The following is a 19,099-nucleotide window of genomic DNA, read 5'->3' on the forward strand; positions in this document are numbered from 1 at the left end:
ACAATTCTTGGAATCATTCCACCAATAGTTGTGTTGTTTTTAGAGATGTCATACAAGAAGGAATAACGGCAGGAAGATTAAAGCTGGCAGAAAAACCTCCCTCAGTTACGACAGATCCTTTTCCCCAGCCTCAAGTTAACATGGTCAACCTGAATTGGCCAGAACGAAGAGAAAATGCCAGTTCCAGCAGGAGCAGAAGAACTGCAAAGGAGGACTTCCAAAGGCCAAAGGCGACCATCTCGGCTGGAATAGTATTATGCAGTAAATGCAAGTGCGAAAGTGAGTTAGAAGTAACTCTGGACAGGCAGAACCAGCCCACACACTGCGTGTTTGACCGGATTGGAACATCACACCAGCAAGGCCTAGCTCCGACTCCTCCCAGAAACAGAGCCAGACAAAAGGATTACCTTAGGCCGGTTCAGCACAACAGAAGAATGCTAGAGCAGCCTAAGGAGGAGATACCAATTAGGATGCCCGGAAATGACAAGCCTTTAGCAATTATCATAGAGGGAAGATGGTATTCCATTGGAAAAAGCGGCAGACCAACCCTGGAATTAACCAGAACTCAGAAAAGAAGGATTCAGAGACAATATTCCTCCTTCCTTAGAAACAGGAAAGATGCACAGGTGTTGACAGAGCCAAATTCTGCCAGAAGAAGAGAAGATCCAGAAGCAACTCCTCAGGCAGAACAAGCAGGATATGAGCCACAAAAACTGATAAAAATCCAATCTCTAGGCAAGTCCCCCATCCATTCGACCTCGTCCTCAGTCGATCAACTTGAACTTCCACAAGTACAAGCTGGACCCGAATCTGTTCCTGAAGAAGACCAACAAGACTGGACTGAAGAATATGAGGAGGAACAATTAGACTATGAACCATCCGTAGAGGACCAAGTTGGGCTCCTCGAAACGGGAGAACAAGAAAACTGGACAGAAGAGATGGAGTACGATGGAGGATTAGACGCAGAAACCGAAGCTTTTGGTGCAGAACTGGAGAACTTATTACAAGGCGATCTAGGCATTAACATGGTATTCATCTTATCAGAAAGATTCAGGGCAGCGGAAGGACAAGGAAGCACTCTGGAGGGAGACGTATTCTCGCAAGAAAGCTTTGAATGCAAACTGGTAGAAGTAGACGAAGTGCCAGAACAGCAAGTAGCTGCTGCCAGAACAGGTGGAACCACCATGACACAAGTTGCAGAACAGCTCTGTTTTTCCAAACCAACCAGGGAAATGGCTAATCACCTCAGGCCTCTATTCATAACTGCAAACTTCGGAGGTATTCCTATTTCCAAGGTAATGGTAGATGGAGGCGCAACCATTAATCTTCTACCACACAGATTGTTGAGCAAGATGGGCAGAACGGAGAAGGACTTAATTCCAACACGCCTGACTGTCACCAACTTTGCTGGGGGCATTACTAAAACTTATGGAATCCTGGATGTTGATGTCATAGTTGGAACCAAAGAACTAAAGATTGCCTTCTTTGTGGTGAATACAACTTCTACCACCTACAACGCATTGCTCGGAAGGGACTGGATTCATCAAAGCCTTTGTGTTCCTTCCACTTTGCACCAACACCTAGCCCTTTGGAATGAAGAAGGTCACATGGAAATAGTGGAGGCCGATCCACGGCCATTTCTACCCTCTGCCATGTGTTTTGAGGCAAGGTATTATCATGATGACCTTGGTCCTTTCACGTTCTTTGGAGTCAACCAGAACGGCCGCCCTCACGGTGTCACGGCCCAAAGGCTCATTGAAGATGGTCTGGCCAGTTCTCTAGAAGACTGGAATGGGCCTTTTGTTCTGAACCTCCAGAACTCCGATGTTTAGTCCCAATCAATAGGAAAAGGATCGAGCTGCAACAATCCGATCCATTACAACAAGATTGTTGATATGCTGGGAAGAAAGGAAACTCATTGCGCAGAATCCAGCCATTAATATGGCAGAATTCACGCATGAGAGCATCGAAGAACAGGAAGAGAGTTTACAGGAGGAAATATTGGACTTCGCACCAGCAGCACTAGATGACTCCTTACCAGAAGTAGAAGATCCATTACAGGAGATTAATCTAGGGACAGAAGAGGACCCAAGGCCCACTTTCATTAGTGCACTATTGGAAGAACCGCTCAAAAACGAAATCATTGCACTTTTGCATGATTTTAAAGACTGTTTTGCTTGGCATTATCACGAGATGCCTGGATTGGACAGAAAGTTGGTAGAACACAAGCTGCCTATCAAGGAAGGCTACCTTCCAGTCAAACAGGCCAGAAGAAGAATGTCCATGGAGACAGAACTAAAAGTCAAAGAAGAGATAGAAAGGTTGCTCAAGGCAGGATTCATCAGGCCGGCCATTTACACTGATTGGTTAGCCAATATTGTGCCAGTTCTGAAAAGGAAAACAGGGGCAGTTAGGATCTGTGTGGATTACAGAAATCTGAATGAAGCATCCCCCAAGGATGAATATCCTATGCCTATGGCAGATATGCTAGTAGATGGAGCTGCTCAAAATCAAATGCTATCTTTCATGGACGGCAACGCAGGGTATAATCAGATCATGGTAGTAGAAGAAGATATCCATAAAACAGCTTTCATGTGTCCAGGGCACATAGGTGCTTTTGAATACATTGTAATGCCTTTTGGCTTAAGAAATGCAGGAGCCACTTATCAAAGAGCAATGAATTCTGTTTTCCATGATATGATAGGGCATTCTCTAGAAGTATATATAGATGATGTGATAATTAAATCCAAGGAAGCAGAAAATCATGTGTCCAATCTGAGAAAGGCATACCAAAGAATGAGACAGCATAGATTGAAAATGAATCCTTAAAAATGTATTTTTGGAGTACAGGCAGGAAACTTTTTGGGTTTTTTGGTCCATCAGAGGGGCATAGAAGTTGACAAAAATAAAGCAAAATCCATTATAGAAGCTCAACCACCTCGGAACAAGAAAGAGCTGCAAAGTCTTCTGGGAAAAATTAACTTCCTAAGAAGATTCATATCCAATTCCGCGGGGAAAATTCAGCCTTTTTCTTCCTTGTTAAGGCTAAAATAGGAACAGACTTTTAAATGGGAGGAACAGCACCAACAGGCTTTTGAAGAAATTAAGCACTATCTGTCAAATCCACCAGTTCTGTCCCCACCAAAGAAAGGCAGACCGCTCAAACTCTATGTGTCTGCATCAGGAACGTCAATTGGAAGTCTGTTAGCCCAAGACAACATGGAAGGGAAGGAACAAGCGGTATACTATCTGAGCAGAACTCTGACAGAAGTAGAAAGAAATTATTCTGTAATCGAAAGGCTTTGTCTGGCTTTGTACTTCACTGCTATAAAACTCAGACACTACATGCTGCCATTCACCATTTATATCATTGCCAAGACAGACCTAATCAAATATATGTTAAAAAGGCCAATGTTGAGAGGCAGAATTGGGAAATGGACTCTGGCTCTCACAGAATTTGCTTTCAGATATGTCCCTCAGAAAGCTGTCAAGGGGCAAGTTGTAGCAAATTTCCTAGCCGATCATCCAGGAGAAGAAATTGAAAATATGGATTCTTTGGATATAGAAAATGCGGATCTACTGACAAGAGCTCATGTTTGCCTTAACAATCCCATTTATTCGATTCATCTCACACCTTGGAAGCTGTACTTTGATGGATCAAAAACTGACTTAGCTTCCGGAGCAGGGATTGTTCTAGAAGAACCTTTGGGAATCAGACACTGTTATTCTTTTTAGTTAGATTTCCAATGCACCAACAACAGAGCTGAATACGAAGCTCTAATCATTGGCCTCGAAATGTTGGTAGAACTCGGAGTCTAGTCTGTAGAAATCCTGGGAGATTCTATGCTTGTTTTAAAACAGATTGCTGGAGAATACAAATGTTTGAACCCTGCTTTAGCTATCTATTTAGTAGCAGCTAGGAATCTGTTGACAGAATTCAGGGAAGCTACTTGGGAACCCATCCCAAGAGAAGAGAACCTTGCAGCCAATGAACTGGCTCAAATAGCTACAGGAATACAAATCCCGGAAGACTGTGTGCAGAGGATTATTAAGGTAGGAAAGAAAAGTCTGCCATCCGTTCTGGCCAGAGGAATGGAGGTAGATGTCAATTCTGCCGTAATCACTGAAGATGATTGGAGAACTCCCATCATAAACTACTTGCAGTATCCAATTCTGCCTTCTGAAAAGAGAGTCAGAATCATGGCTTCAAACTATCTTATGTGGAATGAAGATCTGGTCCGAAAAAGCAAGGATGAGATATTGCTAAGATGCTTGGGAAAGAAAGAATACATGAAGGTCATGGGAGAAACCCACGAAGGAATATGTGGAGCACATCAAGGTGGAATGAAAATGTGTTGGCTAATCAGAAGGTATGGTTATATCTGGCCAACCATGATGAAAGATTGCATTGATTATTCCAAGGGATGTGAAGCTTGTCAAAGACATGGACCAATCCAGCAGGTTCCTTCGGTTCCCATGAATCCAGTAGTCAAGCCATGGCCGTTCAGATGATGGGCAATGGACCTCATTGGCAAAATTTATCCAGCCAGCAGCCAACAGCATTGTTTCATCATTGTAGCCACGGATTATTTTACCAAATGGGTGGAGGCCAAGCCTGTTAAATCTACCACATCCCAAGAAATCATTACTTTCATAGAAGAACAGATCATACAGAGATTTGGCATTCCGGAATCAATCACTACCGACAGGGGATCTTCTTTCATATCTGGAGATATGTTAGATATGGCAGAAGCATTCAAATTTAAGCTACTCCAGTCCACTCCCTATTATGCTCAAGCCAATGGACAAGCAGAATCAAGTAATAAAGTGATAATCAATATTATCAGGAAAATGCTTGAGCAAAATCCAAAGCAATGGCATGAGAAGATGTCAGAAACTTTGTGGGCATACAGAACTTCAAAAAGGGAAGCAACTGGTATGACTCCATATGCTTTGACTTATGGACATGATGCAATTCTGCCTATGGAAATAGCAGTCCAATCCCTCAGAATTGCCCACCAACACGAACTGGTTGGAGAAGACTATAATCAAGCCATGCTGCTGGAACTGGAAGGATTGGATGCAAGTAGAATTGATACCCTCAACAAACTCTTAGCAGGAAAATAGGCTGTGTCAAGAGCATACAACAAGAGAGTTAAAAACAAGAGTTTTGAAGAAGGAGAAATAGTCTGGAAAGCAATGCTGCCCCTCGGAACACATGTAGCTGGTTATGGAAAGTGGTCACCAACTTGGGAAGGCCCTTTTATAATCAACCAAGTCCTGGGATTAGGGGCTTACAAATTACAGGAACGAGATGGAGAAGTCCATGCTGCACCAATCAATGGCAAATGGTTAAAGAAATTCTATCCAACCATGTGGGATTCGCAAGCTGTGCAAACAGATCCTGGGATAGAAAGGCAACAACTTGAAGCCGTTGCTTGACTTCTGTTTTAGTTTTTAGTTCTGTATTATTATAGCTTCCTAATTTCTTTCAGTTTATCAAGAAAAATCAAAATTCCAAAAAATAAATAAACTTTTATGTAAATAGTCACCTTGGTGACTAAGTAATTCATTACAAATCCAAGATTTGAATTTTAAAATCCTAGTTTTTTGAGGGTTTCCTGCAGACTAGTCTTCTTAATAGAGAGCTCCTTCTGAAGCAACACCCCTTGATGGATTGAAGCTTCTGCAACTTCCAAAGCTGGCCTGGAGGCTGAAACCATGCTCTGCACGAGGAAGGTGGCCTTGGTCTTAGAACTCAGTCCAGCACCCAGCCTGCGCTGCACCTCCCTGCGTTCTGCTAGCTGTTTCTGGAGCTCCTCAATCTGCTTCTCCAACTTATCTGCAGTAGCCTTGGCCTCTTTGTACCCCGCAACCATCTGATCCAGTTCTGCCTTCTGTTTTGCATAATCAGCCAAGTTGGCATCATGAGTAGCCTTGCAGAGTTTAGAAGTCTCGAAGGTAGGCTTGAGATCCTCATAACGATCATGAAGGTTGAGCACATCCCTGACCAGGTTCAGACTTATTTCAAGAATGGGCTTGGGAGCCATGTTCTACCTATACAGCAGATCCATATCCTTCATCAGTTGCTCAATAGCTCCCCTGTTTTCCTCCAGTTCTAGCTCAGTGGACTGCCAGATCTTTACCCTCTCCATTCCCTCATCTACAGCTTTGAATTTGGTCTTGCTGGGGGTAGAACTGAGTTTCTCCAGCCTATCCAGTTGGGCGTCCAAGTCCATAGCCTCGAACTCAGCCAATTCTGGGTCAGCAAAGGAGGCTGTGATGGTTGAAACAGCAAAGGATTGGATATAGGCATCTGCGAGATCAAGTCGAAAATTAGAAAAAGGGGCAGAAATAAAAGGAAAATTCATGACATAGCAATACTTACAGCTGCAAGAACAGGCTTCGAAGGACTAATTACCACTGCCAATGATCCAGTAGTCCCGGGCACTTCCACCTGGAAGGAACAAAAGTTAAATGAAAACAAGGCCAGGACAGAAATACAAAAAAACGGACAAAAACAAAAATGACAAGGGTTTACCATGGCTTCAGAAACAGTAGCAGTTAATTCTGCTTCAGATTCTGGGGTTGCAACAGGAAGCTCCACCTACTCCACAGGCCCCGAGGCAGACGGCTCTGTCAGACTTGTGACCGGAAGTTCTACCTGTTCCGCAGCTTCCAGTGGTGCCGAAGCCTCTATCTGTTCCCCAGACCCCAGCATTGCTTGTTCTGCTTGAGCTGCGACAGGGGGTTCTGGCTGTTCCATGGGTTCTGAAACAGAACCCTCTGGCTGCTCCTCAGAGGCTGGAGCTGCAATGGAATGTTCAGCCTCCGTGTCTTCAGAAAGGGCCAGTTCCGAGCTAGTCAGTTCTGTCCTAGACATAGCGCCCTGTTTCTGAGCCAAGGCAATGCTCTCTGCTATCACCTCAGCCGGGATCTCCTCCTAAACAGACGAACAAAAGTCAGGAGTTGGAAAAGGAAAAGCAGAAAGATCATATTTATGAGTGGCCAGAATTCAGTCTCACCTCTTCGTCGAAATCCTTTCCTTTCTTTTTTGAAGGGGCTTCCGCTGTTGTTTCTTGCTGCTTCTCCTTTTCAACAGCCTCAAAAGCTTCTCGCAGCTCATCATCAGTTCCAGAGGCTTCATTCGGATTGGCAGCAAACTCCTCTGTCTCATCAGAATCAATCTCACGCCTCTTCCTAAGTCTTTTAGACCTAGTAAGAGGGAGAGGAGGAGGACTTTCAGCTACACAGAACAAGCAAGGGTTAGAAGAGCAAACAGGACAGAACAGGTCAAAGGAAATGAAATCTGAATACAAGAACCATACCAGAGGTCTTAGGTTGGGCAACATTGCCCCGCGCAGGAGCACTTTCCTTTCTTTTCTTTCCAGCAGTGGAGGCAGCCTCAGCAGGTGGCGGTTCTGTCAAGTTTTCATCCTCGTCATCACCAGAAGGGGGCTCCAAATCACCAGCAGCAATGACAGAACTAACTGCACAAGAGAAATATGAAGTCAGAACTAAATCCAGCAAAATAAAATGGAAGGAACAGGGTAAATCAAAGCTTACCAAACATTGCTCCAGCCTGACACGTTTGTTCCCCAATGATTTTCTTCATGGAAGGATCTGATACAGGCAGAATAGATTTGTCGGACAAATATAGATGACGGAACAAGAAAATATAGACAGAATGAAGAATCTACCTTCTATGATTTGATTGTTGAGGTCCTGGATGGTCTGAACTGTGAAACTTCTGGCCTCTGCCCCTCCAAACACGTTTCCACAGGTCCATCCCTCAAAAAGCACCTTAACTGCAGCAGCCGAAGCAGGCATCCCTCGAAACCTGGCCTTCCACCAAGCATCAAAGTCGGCGGAACTGGATGAATTTGGCTCCCAGGATGGATAGAGACCATCTAGACTATTTTTTATCTTGTTCACTGCGCACCGTGCATCCTTGTGCACCTCCAAATTATCCAAGTCCCTCCAGGAACTGGCTCGATTGCAGCCCTTGTAGTATTTGAAAGGAATAACCTGGGGACAGCCAAGCTGTCTTGCACAGAAATTAGGATGGTAGACTTCCGCCCCTAGATGATAATTTGGAGGCCTTCCGGCCCCATGAGGCAGATCTCTTAACAGGGTCACACTCAGGAATATCTCCCTGAATTCTGTCCTGGCAATTTCATCTTCTGGCTCCTTTTCAAAAAGTCAATATTCAGGTCGGAACCAAGGATACGTCCTTCTAATCACCACTTGCAACTGAGCTGCTAATTTCTTGCTACAATGCCTGAAGAACATAAGATATTCTTCAATGGAGCGCTTAGGCACCTCTGCTGACATCAATGGGAGGGCCAGAACTTGGTCTTCAGGCAGAACGATATCAGGAAATCGGAATTCCGGGAAATATACCTGCAGCCAGATCTGGATCATCCAAAATGAGCTAGGAGCAGATAGGTTCAGGGGACTCTCCATTGTGGCAGTATGCAGATTCTTGAAAAGATGAGCCAGAACTGTTGGCCCAAGTCCAACATCAGTGTGCTTGTGCAAGGCTTCTGCCAAATGCCTGTACTCAAGCAGAACAGCAGAGGAACGGTTGGGGAACACAAATTTGTTCAGCCAGTACAGAAGGAATAGCATATGCTGCTGATCCTTGTCCTTCTCCACACTGAATTTTCTCAAATAATTAGAGAAGGAACAGTTCTGGTTGATAGTAGCAGGAGAGATGGTGAAGGGTTTGGCTAGTTTCTCCTGGTTCCTCCTTCGATGATAGTCACCAACGGCATCAACAGGTCTCCCATGAGGCCTGAACCCAAAGATTTGAGCCATGTCCAGCAGGGTTGGCACCATCAGACCCACACGGAAATCAAACGTGTTGCTGGCAGAATTCCAGAAACATAGGGCAGCAGCAAGCAGGTTCTCATCCCGGTTAATGGACTGCTTAGACAAAAGGATTGCATCATAGATCTCTGCCCGCCTCCAGTGAGTTCCAAATTTGGGATGAAGCTTGTCAATCCAGTCTGACCACTTCACAAGACTATTCCTCACCTCACTGGACGGAAACGAACGGCTCAAATTCTTGCTGACCCAAGAGTCAGAGTACTCTCGAACAAATGAAGGACGTTCTCGTCCAACTTTTTCTGAACAAAAGGATGAAGTCTGCTTCGAACCTCCAAGGCGTGAGCATCGATTCCAGTCCCGGTAATGTAGTCTGGAGGAACCAAGGAGGAAGCACTCTGGGCACGAGTCCTTGGAGAAGACATTTTTTAGGCTTACAGGCTAGGAACGGAGGAGGGATTAAGGATTGAACAGAGAAAAGGGGAAGGATTCTGACAAAACCGAGAAAATTGAACTCTGAGGAAGCTAGGTTTTGAGATGAACAGGAACTGGAAGTTTCAAATTTCTTTTAAAGGACTCGACATCGTGGGAAAAGAAAGACAGGACGCCACCTGAAAGCTGATAATGACAAGTTAGTAACTAACTAGTAACTGACCAATTTCCCACGAAGTCTAGTTCGTAGGTGGACGTGGGAGACAGGATATTTCGAACTGGCGCGCACAAATTAAATAGCCGAAAACATTAAATCTAGAAACCGTTTAAAAACGGTTCAGACTTAATGGGGGCATTGTTTGGGCTTAAATTTGGCACGCCCAGTTCAAAAGCAAAGGCCCACATCATTTCTTCTAAAGTCGCCTATTTGGCCCAAAATTGGCACCCTCAATCCATCAAAAGCGCCCAGACCGTTAAACGAATAAACAGGCCAAAACAAAGAACTCGGCCCAAAACGTCGAAGGCCCAGAAACAGTGGAAATCAGAAAAGAGACTTGGGCCTCGGAAGAACTAGAATTGGGCTCAGAGCAAACTAAACCCAACTGGTCTTTTAAAAACAGTCCCACGTGATCCCTGACTTAGAGAAGTCAACAAAATCGGTTGAAATAAAAGATTGAACAGGGGCAGGTGTAAAAGAAGAACGTCTCTGAAAAAACTCAGTTGCCTGGAGATCAAATCCCGTTTTAATTATTCAAAAGATATTTCCTGTTCCGGAGAAAACACCATTTTCAAGGAATAAGCAGACTCTGCCTCTGTGAAAAGGGGATAAGCGGGAAACAGGGATCAAAAAACTGAGAACTTACTATCTCAAAAAACTGAGAACCCACTCTCAAAGAACATTTCTTATATATACAAGAGAGGGTGAACAAAGACAAAGGACAATCAATCAACACAACCAAAAAACTCAGTCAAAGGAAAAACATTCAAATGATCACTTAATCACAAAAAGTTCAAACTAAGTCCAGCAGAATTAGAGTCTGAAGCACTTCAATTCCAAAGCTTCTCAACAAGCTTGCAGAATCATCCTTTTTTCTCCCAGCAAAGACAGTTAGAATACTGTTTCGGATTTGAATCTCAGTTCACAAGTCAACAATAACGAGATTTCTCTCGTTACAAATTTGGTTCAGCAAAAGTCAAGACAAGCAGAATTTGAGTTTTCTCAAAACGAAAAACTCAACAAATTTATGGAGAGCCCTGACTAAGCAGCACAGGTACCACAGTACGCCTCCAGCTCAAGTCCAGCCACTTCTGTCCCTTTCAGACTGGAGAAGTCCCAGTTCTGCCCATCCAAAAGCCTTCCAGGGTTTGAAATGAATTAAAGCTCTACCAAAATCAAGCTTTGGTATCGATTTGCAGCCGGAGTCCAGCACTTGAAGTTGTTTAACATCCAATCCAATCCAGAACAGAGGCAACTACCCAGCCAGAAATGGAAGTACAGCCCTCTTTTTGTCTTTGTATAGTCAGTTTTCCCTTTTTGAGTCTTGAAAAGGGGAGTTCTGCCTGGAATTAGTTCAGTCTATTATCAGTAATTCTGGCCAGAACTACCGGTTTTATATTGAGGAAAATTATAAAGTCCTTACCAGTCTAAGGCATAGAAAAGAACTTACTTGGGAGATATTCCTCACCCAAATTCACAATCGTTTGTTCAAAGTCAATAGCTTGGGGCACAAGTTATTTTTACTCTCGAGTCTGTTAGAATTGAAAAAGTTGCTAACAGTGGCACGCTCAACACATAAAGAAAGTTAATTTATTGACCAAACAATGGTCTTTGAATTAATGGGGAACTTTACCCTATTATTACCGGAAACAAATCAAAACGGGTAAACACAATCATTGCGTCGATTAGCTCTACTTCTTCAATACTTGGTCGATCAAGGTGTTCGATCGGGATGGAGCGTCTGAACTGGGTATCCAGTGCTGACCCCAGGCTTGCCAGTGCGTCTGCATGCACGTTTTCCGCCCGAGGCACTTGTTGGATGGTGAAGGTAGGAAACGCCTTTAATAGCTCTTGGACTTTGTCAAGGTACAAGATCATCCTTGGGTGCTTCGCCATGTATTCACCTGAGGCTTGATTCGTGATCAACTGGGAATCTGAGTAGATGGCTAGCTTCTTAATCGCTAGCTCGTTGTTCGAGGTCGGGAAACCAAGCATGATGGCTTGCTCTAATAGGGTTCCATCTGGGGTGATGATGACGACGCCTGCTCCCACTCCTTTTTGGTTCGACGCTCCGTCTAGTGGCAATTGCCACATATCTATGGGTTGGCCAAGTTCAACGGAGGTGTCGTCTTCTTTTGACTTTTCCTTCTTATTGTTGACCAACTTCTCTTCTTCGGTTGATGAGGCGAATTCTGCCACGAAGTCTGCTAAAGCCTAGGCTTTTATTGCAGTTTTTGGCCGGTATAGGAGGTCATACTGGCTTAGCTCTATAGCCCACTTCATGAGTCGCTGAGAAGCGTCAGGGTTGTGAAGTATTGATCTCAAAGGAAAGTCGGTCATGACGATGACTCGGTGAGCTTGGTAGTAGGGTCATAACTTTCTCGCGGAAACTACAAGGGCCAAAATAAGCTTTTCCAATTTCGGGTAGCGAGTCTCTGCATCGAGGAGAGCTTTTGATGTGTAGAATACCGGATGTTGGGCCCCTAGTTTTTCTCGAATGAGAGCTGAGCTAACGGCCGAGTTGGACACTGCTAGGTACACGAACAAGTCCTCGCATGGAACTGATTTTGAGAGCAGGGGAGGTGAAGTGAGGTAAGTCTTCAGATTCTGAAAAGCTACTTCGCACTCCTCATCCCACTTGTCTCTTTGTCCTTTTTTCAAAGCTTTGAAAAATGGTATGCACTTGTCGGTAGATCTTGAGAGGAATCGGTTGAGGGCCGCTGCTCTGCCCGTCAGACTTTGTATTTCCTTCACTGTGGAAGGCGACTTCATCTCGAGAATGGCCTTGATTTGTCGTGGATTTGCCTCGATACCTCGTTGCGTGACTAGGTATCCCAAGAATCGGCCGGACGATACACCAAACATGCATTTACTTGGGTTCAACTTCATGCGATACTGGCGTAGCAAATTGAATGCCTCGACAAGGTTTTCGATGTGATCTGCACGTTTGGGGGCTTTGACCAGCATGTCGTCCACGTAGACTTCCATAGTTTTGCCGATCTGCTCCTTGAAGATTTTATTTACGAGCCTTTGATAGTGTAATACCCCGAAAAATTCAAGTTGGATTTTCATATTTTAGTGAAAAATAATATAATTGTGGAGATTGATTATGGGTATTTTATCAAGTGATTTTGAATTTGAGATTATTAAATTAAGTGGGGTTTAATTTCAAGTTGGACAAACATGACCAAAATACCCCTATGTATGACAGATTACCAAAATACCCTTGTAGAAAGAAAGTAGGAGGCAACGTGTAAGCCAAGCATTTCTTCCCTCCTTCATTCTTCCCCCCTTCCCACTTACATTCTCTTCAAAAAAAAAAAAAAAAATCCAATTTTGGGGTTGAGTTGTAAACCTATGGTGGATGAGTCACCTAGTCTAAAAATGGTGACTCACCTAGCCTAAGATTCCTTCTTATTCTCTTCCTTCCCATTCATTGTATTATCACCCTCTTCTAAATGGATGACTCACCTAGTCTAATTAAGGCTCTTCAATCATGAATTTTACTCTTATCCTCATCATTCATTGTATCATCTTTTTCTTCCTCATTCACCTTAGTTTCATCCTTATTCTTCTTTTGTTTCTCTTCAAAATCCAAAATTCGTCACTTCTTTGGAGCAGCCGAGAACTCAAATTTCAGAAGCTCAAATGAGAAAACTTTCTTCATAAAAGTTGTTCATTTACGTGATTCCTATAACATACTCAAATTTCAGCTCAATCCGACTAGTATAGGCTCTGAAACGTTGGTATGATCACAAATAAGTTTACCATTTCCTGATTTCACAGCAGTATGCTCGGTTTCAGTTTGTTTCTGTGATTTCCTGTACTCAAATGACTTTGGTTCCTTCATCAAAGTTGTTTGAAATGCTGTCTATTATAACATATCAAAATTTCAGATTGATCGGACTTCTCTAGCCACCTTGGGAATGTTTAGAGTGGAACTTGTTTATAGTCTTCAATCTTAGGCCCTTCCCTCGTTTTCAGTCCAAAACACTCATTTCAAAAGCTCAAAACACTATGGTTTCTTCATGATAGTTACTCCAAATTCTCCCCTTTATAACATAACCAAAGATCATCCAAACGCAACCATTATAACTCTCTAAAAATTGGTATGAACAAAACTTGTTCAATTGATTATGTTGAATTTCTTGTTATAGATGTGTACTTTCTCTCAAATGGCTTGTTCCTTATCATTAAATTGCTCAATTTAGCCACTATCTTCTCAAGTGAATGGTTCTTTGAAGGCTTGAAGCTCATCTTTTTATTGTCTCTTTGAGTACTAGTTTTAAACCAAGTGTGGTTAGAATGCCTCAAGTATATATATATATATATATATCTCTTTCGAAGTGTGTTTTTGTGAAGTTCTAGATTATTTCGATGTGATTTTTGTTCCAATTTCATTTTGGGATTTTGTTACATCAAAATGAATATCTCAAGGGTTATTTCAAAGTTGATTTTGTGCCATTTGAATTTAAATTGATTTTTTTGTGAAATTTCAAAGTAGAGACTATTCAGCTGGAATTGTTTTGATTCTGCTGCATACCATGTTTTGAAGTAAGTGTTTGAAAACTTCCTAAACTTGGATTTTCATGAAATTTTAGTATGTTTTACTTTCTCGTATTTTCTTCAGCTCTGGAAAGTTTTATCCAGTTTGGTTGTAAATTGTAATTTTGGTGATTTTTCAAAGTAAAGTGTACAAATCTGAAAAAAAAAAAAAAAAAAAAAAAAGAACGTTATGCAGCCCAGTATATTTTGGTTTCTATTTTGACATGCTTCCTTAACCCTAATTTTTATCAAATTTTGACATCCTTAATGTTTCTATGTCTAGTTGTGATCTGGAAAGTTTTACATTATTTTGATTTAAACTCAATATTTAGTGAATTTTCAAAATTAACGTGTTCCAACCCAAATGTTTAGCAAAACTGAAATTTTAGTTTTAAATTGATGTTTTAAATTTTCTTTATTAGTCTAGAGCCGAACCACCTGATTTTAAATATCCCAAAGAGTAGAACTATTATAGGAGGGGAATAGATTAGTTTTTCCTTAACGCTTGGTTCTATGCTTGCTTGGATGTGAGATTAAGGGAGTAACAATTGGGTCAAACAACTTGTCAAGTGTATTTTGGGATTTTAGGTCTACGTGCACTCGTAGGACACTCAACTTTGTTTCCTTATTTCCAATAAATTTTAATCAGTAAATTATCTTAACTAGGTGTTCTACTCTAAGTACTTTCGAGGACGAAACCGCACAAGGTTAAGCTAGCTGGACTTGAGGTAGGGTTTCCTGATTTCCCAATGATTGGGCTATGTCACTTTTAATCTTGGTGCTTATATATAGTATTATAAATATGAATATTATTGTTGCTTTGCTCGATGAATATTATTTGATGTTATGTGAATATTATTATTGATGTTTTTCCGTGGATATTATTTGATGTTGGGTGAATATTATTATTTATGTGTTTAAGCCTGATGTATTATTGTTATTATTTGTGGCATTATTTCAGCAGAAATAAATGATGTTTGTGCTGCACTACATATGCATCAGAAATATAGTGGTGTTTTGGAGTGTGTGTGTGTGTGTGTGTCGTTTGAGATATATCTAAGGGGTGGGAGAAGGCTTTAGATATATCTGAATAAAATGTGGAATATATTCAGGTGACGAGAGCAGAGCTTGAATATATTGAGGTGATGGGAGCAGGGCCTCTAATGATAAGTGAAAGTTGAGAAATTCGTAAACAAAACAAAAATGGGTTAAGGGACGGATGGGCGCAATGGTAAAACGCATGGTATGGGACATGCAGGCTTGTTGCCCTAGGATATGAATTAGTGGGATTAGAAGGGAGTGAGTTCATGGCATCACCGCATATGCAAATTTATTTTATCTGGTATGATTGCATAATTTATATATTTTGTGTTGGTTGATGCATGACACTTTGATTAACTGTGATAGCTGATCTTGAGGGGTTTGACGGTACTCTACTGGGCATTGGAATGCTCATACCCTAATAGATTGTGCAGGATTAAAGAAGAAGTTTGAGGAAGCGGGTTCAACTAAGCTGCTGGGCTTTTATTGTTGATTTGTGTAATTAATATTCATAAGTAGTCAACCGTTTGTTAAAGATCTTAGTGTGTAGTTAACTACAAGCTACTGCGATTCTAATTTTGTGTTGTTAAGTAAATTTGTATTATTTGTGGCTCATTTTCTCATCATATCATGGTTGTAGGATTTTATTCTTATGACTATGGTATGACTCACACCATGATTCGGGAATATTCATTATTTTTGAATCGGGTCGTGACAGATAGGTTGCTCCAGCATTCTTCAGCCTAAAAGGCATAACCTTGTAACAGTAGGTCCCTCTCTCGATGATGAAAGAGGTTTTCGCCTTGTCATCCTTGCGCATCAAGATTTGACTATAGCCCGAGTAGGCGTCCATGAAGCTGAGCAGCTGATTGCCGGAGGTGGAATCCACGAGTTGGTCGATTCTCGGCAATGGGAAGTTGTCTTTAGGACATGCCTTGTTGAGGTTGGTGTAATTGACACAGTCTCCATTTGCTCTTTTCTTGTTTCGCCACCAGAACAACGTTGGCCAGCCACTCCGAGTAGGAGACCTCTTCAATGAAGCCGGCTGCTAGAAGTTTGTCAATCTCGGCTTCAATGATTGCGACCCGCTCTTGAGTGAAGTTGCGTCTCTTCTGCGCCATTGTCTTGCTGGTTGGGTTGACGTGGAGTCGAAGGCAGATGATGTTCGGGTCGATGCCGAGCATGTCTGACGGTGACCATGCGAACATGTCCTTGTTGTTCTGGGGGAAGGTGGTCAGCTCCACCTTCTCTTCTGGGCTTAGGCGCGAGTCCTCTTCGGGTTTCCATCCTTCTTCAGGAGAGACCTCCGGACGGATTTCCTCGATTTGGTCCTGATGCTTTAATTGCTATAAGGGGATAGCTATTCCCTTCCCCTTCTGGCTTGCTCAGTTGCTAGGAATAGGATCTGGTTGTTCTACTCCTTCCAGATCTGCTTGATTCACAGTGAGGAACTGTGTTGGCTTGCTTTTCTTTAGCCCTTGAGCTGAGCATTTCCTCGCCATTGCCTGGTCGCTGTTGATCTGGCCGACACCGCCCCCAAAAATTGGGTAGCGGATTTTCTGATGAGTGGCGGAGGTGATGGCGTTGATCTTACCAATCTATGGTCTGCCCAGGATGCCATTGTAGGGTGAGACTTCATCAATGACCATGAATGTTTGTGAGCTGATTACAGGTGGGGAGTAGACATCGAGATCTATTGTGCCCACGTTAACCGTCGTTGCGCCATTGAAGCCAGTCAGCGACTTGGCTGATTTGTTGATCTTTGCTTCTAGGCCCATCTACTGGATGACTACTAATTGCAAGATATTGGCTGCACTGCCTTCGTCCACATGAATTCGGTCGATCATGGCCTAAGCGATTTGAATGCTGACGACAAGGGCGTCGTTGTGTGGCATATCGAGGCCGATCAGATCTTTCTTCTAGAAGCCGATCACAGGGTCGTCTTTCGCCTGTGGAAGGTCGGTCAAGACTTGGGAGATCACAATGGCCTGTTTGATCTTCCTCTTCTTTTCTTTGCTGGTCAGCCCAGACTCCTCGGAGTCGGCGAGGATTATGTTAATCCTTATGACCTTCTAAGGTGGCTCCTTGGTGGTGTCACGATCCTCTATCCGCTGGATGGCTTGCTTCGCAATGAACTCCGTGCAGTGACCTTCTCTCACGAGTTCTTGAAGGTGCGTTTTCCAAGAAAAGCAGTTGTTTGTTGTGTGTCCGTGTGTCCCATGGAAGGCACAGTATTTTCTGGTATCCCTCTTGTCCGGATCTCCCTTCACGGGCGACGGCCTCCTTAACCAAGGTTTGTCCTTCACTTGGGCTAAGATTTGGTGTATGGGGATGGAGAACTTGGTGTAATTCTCTCCTGCTGTAGCGTCCTCTTTTGGGTGCGACCTACGCTTGTCCTTGTTCCTATTGCCAAATCCGTCACTCTTTTGGCCTGCCCGCTTGGTTGGTTGATCTTCCTGCTTAGTAGACTTTTTTGCCGCGATTCGATCATCATCCCAGAGCGCATAGCATTCCGCGGTTGCGAAGACCTCTACCAGAGTTTGGTTGGGAGCGATAGTCAGCTCGCGGTATAAGTCGTGTTCAGCTGGAAGGCCTTTCTTGAAAGCAAAGGACGCAATCCGGTCGTCACATCCTACGATGTTGGCCTTTTCTGCTTTGAATCTCTTGATGTAGTCTCGAAGGGATTGGTCGGACTTCTTGCGTAGGTTGAACAGGTGGTCAGGGTTCTTCTTGATTGTCCGGTAAGACGTGTATTCTTTGGCAAAGATGTATGACAGCTCCTTGAAGCTGCTGATCGACCCGGATGGTAGGGTGTGGAACCAGTTCTGAGCTGCTCCCCGCAAGGTCATCACAAACACCTTGCACATCAACGCGTCGTCGGCCTTATGGAGGATCATGACACTTTTGAAGTGTTTTAGGTGGCTCTCGGGATCGGAGTCCCCATTGAAGGGTGTAAACGAAAGCATCGAGAACCGCTTCGGGGGAGCCTCCTGCTCAATTTCGACGGTGAAAGGCGTAGAGTTCGCTTAGTCCATCTCCTTGCGTAGGGCATCTTCGAAGTTCCCACTGGTTTTCAAGTCTTGAAGTTGGTCATTCACAAGCTTCTTAACGTCTTCTGCACACATTGCTGGTTGGACACGTTGGCGACCCTCGCGATTTGGGCGACGCTGATTGACCTCCTCGTTGATTCGCAAGGTTCGAGCTTCTCGATTGCGTTGCCTAGGCGGCGTGTTGGTGGACTGCGCTTGCGAGTGATTCTCCGTAGCTTGTCGACGAGAATCGGTTCTTCGAGAATGAGCAGCGGAGCGCCTTTCCTCGCGGTCCTCACTGTGAAGGTTGTCAGGTTGACCTCTGTGGGAGCCTCGCCTTTGAAGAACATTCCTCTGCGGGCCCAAGCGGGCGCGGATGTCAAGTCGTGGGCCCAACCTTCCTCGCATGTTGCTCTGAGTGTGGCTTGCGGATGCTTGTGACATGTTGGCGAGCTGATCACGTTGTTGTCCCTCTCCTTGTCTGCTCATTCCTGCTCGACCTGCTCGGCACCCGTCGATCTGCCTGTTGGCGCAGTTGTCCATCCTTCTCTCTTCGCCCAATGGTCCAAGGCCAAGGTTTTGAGCTAAGTTTATATGGTTGAGGAGCTGGTCAACTTTCTGAGCTAGCTGGTCAACTCTCTGATTAAGGTCTGCTTGACTTCGTGGATCGGGAAGAGAGAAGTGTGTGGTGCCCAACTGCATACGGGCTAGGGTTTCATGGGAGGTGTACGCGGGAGCGTGCGTCGAGCGTGGATGCAACGGAGGGAACGCTTGAAGTTGCTCCAAGATTGGGCCTAGGTCGGTGGTGGTAACGAGCCCACCTTGATGGGAGGTTCCACCATGCTCGGCGGTGGAGCCACGAGGGTGGCTAGATCCGGCCAAGGGGCCTTGGGTTGACATGTCGACGTTGAGGTAGTCGTGATATGAGGTTGCGGGTCTCGCTTGAAGGATCATGCATCGGGTTGACTGACAAATCGTGGATCAAGTTGACCGGAGAATCGTTGAT

The 19,099-nt window shown here is 43.8% G+C and overlaps 1 protein-coding gene across 1 annotated transcript; it reads right to left on the reverse strand.

The window, feature by feature from the left end:
* Positions 1-17,136: 17,136 nt before the first annotated feature.
* LOC110771831 (uncharacterized) lies at positions 17,137-18,030 on the reverse strand. Its single transcript, XM_021976179.1, has one exon. The coding sequence runs from the start codon at positions 18,028-18,030 to the stop codon at positions 17,137-17,139; it is 894 nt and encodes a 297-aa protein (XP_021831871.1).
* Between the last annotated feature and the right edge of the window lie 1,069 nt (positions 18,031-19,099).

This window comes from Prunus avium, chromosome 8, assembly GCF_965620075.1.
Source record: "Prunus avium chromosome 8, drPruAviu1.hap1.1, whole genome shotgun sequence".
In the NCBI taxonomy this organism is placed as follows: domain Eukaryota; kingdom Viridiplantae; phylum Streptophyta; class Magnoliopsida; order Rosales; family Rosaceae; genus Prunus; species Prunus avium.